The sequence below is a fragment of the Echinops telfairi genome, unplaced genomic scaffold (assembly GCF_000313985.2).
Source record: "Echinops telfairi isolate 266 unplaced genomic scaffold, ASM31398v2 ScPeMD7_7416;HRSCAF=8454, whole genome shotgun sequence".
Lineage (NCBI taxonomy): Eukaryota > Metazoa > Chordata > Mammalia > Afrosoricida > Tenrecidae > Echinops > Echinops telfairi.
Window position 1 is genome coordinate 4206471 of NW_022111316.1, and position 5002 is coordinate 4211472.

General features: G+C 41.7%; 1 protein-coding gene across 1 annotated transcript; it reads right to left on the reverse strand.

Annotated features, from left to right (window-relative positions):
* Positions 1–2983: 2983 nt before the first annotated feature.
* LOC101648727 (olfactory receptor 9I1-like) lies at positions 2984–3925 on the reverse strand. Its single transcript, XM_004714970.1, has one exon. It carries the CDS (start codon positions 3923–3925, stop codon positions 2984–2986), a length of 942 nt encoding a protein of 313 aa, XP_004715027.1.
* Between the last annotated feature and the right edge of the window lie 1077 nt (positions 3926–5002).

Genomic DNA, 5002 nt, shown 5'->3' on the forward strand with positions numbered 1-5002 from the left:
AAGGCAGTGGTTCTCAACCTTCCTAATGCTGCGACCCTTTGATACAGTTCCTCATGTTGTGGTGACCCCACCCCCAACCATAAAATTATTTTTGTTGATACTTCATAACTGTAATTTTGCTACTGTTATGAATCGGGCAACCCCTGTGAAGGTTCATTTGACCCTCTGTGAAAGGGGTCGCAACCCACAGACTGAGAACCACTGCTCTAAGGAGTACGCTGTCCTTACTTCTGCCAAGATAGTCCATGGTACTTAGTAGTACATGGTACTTTCAATATTCTTCTTCAGCCCCACAATTGCAAAAGCATCAATTATTTTTCTCTCTCCCATCTTCAATGTCCAACTTTCACCGACAGATGAGGCAATCTGAGGTATGTCTGGCTTGGGTCAGACACACCTCCCAGGAACCTGCTTGCTTTCCAATACTCTAAAGAGCTCTTGTGCAGCCGATTGACCTAATGCAATGCTTCTGTTGATCTCATGAGCATTGATTTTGGATCTAAGTAAGACAATAATTCGTGACAACTTCAAACTTGGTCAAGTTGTGAAGATTTTTGTCTCCTTTATGTTGAGCCGTAATCCATACTGAAGGCGGCAGTCCTTGATCTTCATCAGCACGTGCTTCAAGTCCTCTTTCAGCAAGCAAGGTTGTGTCATCTGCATATCTCTTATCGTTAATAATCCTTCCAGCAAGCCTAACGTCACATTCTTCATATAATCCAGCTTCTCTGCTGATTTGCTCAGCATACAGATCGAATAAGCATGACGGGGGTAGCCTGACACATACCTTTCCTGAATTTAAACCATGCAGTATTCCTTTGTTCTGTTTGCACAACTGTCTCCATGTACAAGTAAGTGCCTCATGAGCACGAGATGTTGTGGAATTCACATTCTTCTCAAGATTATCTGTAGTTTGTTATGATCCACACAGTCGGATGCCTTAAATGATGAGTTTGAACTGCCAACCTGTTAATCCTATTGTTAGCGGCTGAACACTTAACCCCAGCACCACAGGAGCTCCCCAAGAATGCCCAGATAAGTTCCAATTGGCCCTCTTTCCTTTGTTAATGCAGAGTTCACCACTTGAGCCACCCAAGGGCCCAGAAGGGATATATCTGTGTAATGTATGAGGGAAGTAACACTTCAGGAAAGGAAATCCCTAGTGAAAGGTGGGTGCCATCAAAACACTTTCCCTGATTTCATCTTTTTGCCGAGAAACAATCCTAGACCAGTCTCATGTCATATATCTACTAGATATATCTGACTTAATGTATGTCCTGGTGTGAAGCATACTGTATTGCATAGAAACCCAGTACTCCACCCTGGGCTGTACCATTCCTTAGACAAAGTTCATTCTTTATGCCCATCATCCCGACTGCCACCTGGCACTATTCCACCCATCACCCTGCAGCCAAAGAGATCATTTTGTGATTCAGATCTGATCCTTTCATATGCCATGCCCCCCTTTTTCAATAAAGGCCACAAGCCCCTAAGCAAGCCTGCAAGCCTCTCCGTGACCTAGTTTCTTCTCCACTCACCAGCTGCATCTCACGCTGAGTCCCCCTCACTCATTACACTGGACCACTGTGACTTCTTACTGTGCTGTAAGGTATCCTGTTTTTCTGGCCCTTGCATTTTCAGCTCATGCAAGCTGCGATGGTCTTCCCAGTCCCTGACGATTGCATGCGTATTATGTAGACCTCAGCTAAAATTTAAGTTAGTTCCTCAGGGAAGTCTTTGCTGACCACATCAACGAGGTCCCCATTATACCATATAACAATACCCTGTACCGCTGCTTCTCGTCCACTTTCAGAAATTGTGAAAAGAAATTAATTAGCTGTGTAATGGTTGTCTGCTTATGTCCCAGCTGCTAATCTCCATGAGGGGAGATGCCATGTTCATTTTATTCATTATTGTATTCCCAGGCCCTAGTATCTTGTCTCATACAGAGTAGTTGGTAAATATTTGCTGGACTGAGATGTTTCCCAAATAATATTTCCAGCATATGTGGAGGTCACTGGGAGGTGGCAGTCAGATTCATAACTATCTGTCTTCTGGCCATAAAGCAAATGTCTTATCGGAAATTGAAGTAGCTGGTGGTTTTCATTATTATAGAATAGAAAATAGCCTGACTTAATTGAGGCAGATGGTCCATGAAGAATGCTTCAATAGTAAAATAGAACGTCTGACCTTTGGTGGTCAAGAAATATTGCAAAAGTTATATTTGGGACTTAGTCCAGCCCTATGTCATGAACAAATTGTTTTCAAAATTAGTGTAAACCAATATATCTTTCTCTCATTCTGCAGTATCTTGATCTTCTACATCGTCCTGGACAGTTGAATCTGACATATCCTTATGGGCATTTCTTTATTTACATCTCCTTTACCTTCTATTTCCCCCCTCGGTTTAGCCACTTTTGTGTTGGACTATAGTGTCTAAATTGGATTAATTCAATGTTAAGAAAAGTGTTATTTGGTCAAGGCTGACTCTTCCCTCACCACCCACAATCGAAGAATGTGACTGCCCTTACTATACAGATAATGAGCTATTGCTTTGAATCATTCTGGCCATTCTGCTCATCCTGCAAAAATGAGCTTAGTATAAAATTCTCAAGTAGCTGGGGAAAGACTCAACAACAATGAGGCTGGGGTAAGAAAATAACCAGGCCTGGGTAAGAAAAATGCATCAAAATCTTACGTTTTATAACATGCTATTATTTACAAAGCCATTTGACATTCCATCTCTCTTGATCCTATCTTCAAGTGTAGCAAGACAGAAATGTTTACTGATTAGGAAAAGGAGCCAGCACATTCCTAGCTCAAGGTCACAGAGCTAATAAAGAGAATACTAGGACTCCAATATCTACATTTTTCTACTTTGGTAGGCCTTTGTAACTGTGAGATATGGTTCATGTGTTAAGAAAGCAAACCCAAAGCACAAACAATTTTTCTCAGGAGTGTCTTCATTGATGGAACTTGGGTCTTACTCTTCTTGGGAAATCTTCATCTTCTTAAAAACTTTCTCCAGAGCCCCTTTCACTTCCTTGTTTCGGAGACTGTAGACCATTGGGTTCAGCATGGGGATAATCACAGTGTAAAACACAGACACAATCTTGTCCTCTCCTAGGGATGTGCCCATGTCACCTTTCAGGTACATGAATATGAGAGTCCCAAAGAAAAGAGCCACTGCAGTCATATGAGAAGCACAGGTTGAGAAGGTCTTGGCTTTGCCACCTGCTGTTCGTATCCTCAGAATGGCCCTAATGATGAACAAGTACGAGACAAGAATCACGGAAATACTGGTTGTGATGACTGTAAAAGCTAAGAGGTAAATCACTTGCTCCCGTGGCTTGGTGTTGCTACAGGCAAGCCTCAGCAAGGGTGGCAGGTCACAAAAGAAGAAGTCCACATAATTGGAATTACAGAAGGAGAGGGAGAAAGTACACCCCGTTCTGATCACAGAATTGACCATTGCACCAGCATATGCCCCAGCCACCAGTCTTAGGCGGATTTCTGGTGTCATGGCTGTGGTGTAGAGGAGAGGGTTACACACAGCCACATAACGGTCATATGCCATCACGGCCAACAGGAAACATTCAGTGCTAGCATAAAGTGTGAAAAAGAAGAATTGGGTGGCACAGCACTCAAAGGTGATGACTGTCTTATCAGCCCCTAAGGTCTCAAGCAACTGAGGGATGATGACAGAGGAATAGCAAATGTCCAGGAAGGAAAGGTGACTAAGAAAGAAGTACATGGGAGTCTGGAGGTAAGTGTCACTCTGAACCAATAGGATCATGCCCAGGTTGCCCACAATGGTGACGAGGTACACGATCAGAAACACAAAGAAGAGGCCCATCTGCCACTCTGGCTGAAGCTGGAATCCCATCAGCACAAATTCCGTCACCATAGTGCTGTTTTCTGCCATTAAGCCAAGATCACTTCCTGAAATAAAAAATAAAAAAAATAACGTCTGTGTTTGACATTCTCAGTGAATATTATTTTAAGTTTGACCTCACCACCAACACCCATTGTTTGCATAAATTGCGCCCAGTTGTGTAAGGATTTATTCTATACAAGTCAATAATCCATGCACTGAAATTTTAGTTAGCCTACACTTGTTCAATCTCACTTTCTCTATAGGTTTTCACTCTTAAGTTAGTACCAAGGGCTAATCAATGACACTATAAAAGGAAGGTCCTTATCCTTTAGGGAGATGATCGATAAAATTCTCTGCCATAAAATAACAAGATGTCTCTAAGGTGAATCAGAAGCAGATAAAAAACATAGATTTAGGAATGGATTTGGGGCTTGTACTTAATTCTAGCTCCAAACTAAGTAAGAACAATTAGTTCTTATGACATGCCCCTGCTTGATAATCGCCCTCATGAAGAAAACACAGAAGATATGGGTGCTACAGCAAAGTGTGGTGAAAAAGTACATGGTGTCCGGCTACCAGAACGAATAGCATCTGGGGTCTTAAAGACTTGTTTTCAAACAAGCAGCCAACTAAGTGAGACAAGTAAACCCACATGGAAGAAGCACACCGACACCTGTGATCCAAGGATTGTAACTTATATAATCCAAATCTGAAAGTGAGAATAGTATTAGAGTTTAAATTGTAAGATTGTCGTGTGCAGAGGACTATGGATGACAATGGAAGCCCATAATACATTTGCAGGATCTACACAGGGAATAAGCCTCCAGTGATTTCCCTCCAACCATAATTGAGGGATGGGAATAAGCTGGTTATCTCACAGAGAGTATTGGAGAGATGACTATAGTAGATTAAAATGATAAATCTGACTTGAATGGGTAAAACCTTGTCATTGTAAAACATTGTCATCTCCCTTTGGATACACTCTGTACTTTATTTTCTTTCAATATTTTCTGTTTTTTTTTTTATTTGGGGTTGATTTCTGTTGTGGTTTGTCATTATTGGTATCCTTCTTGACTCTCGGTTTTGTATTTTTCTATGTTTTGATCTATGACACCCAAGATGGGT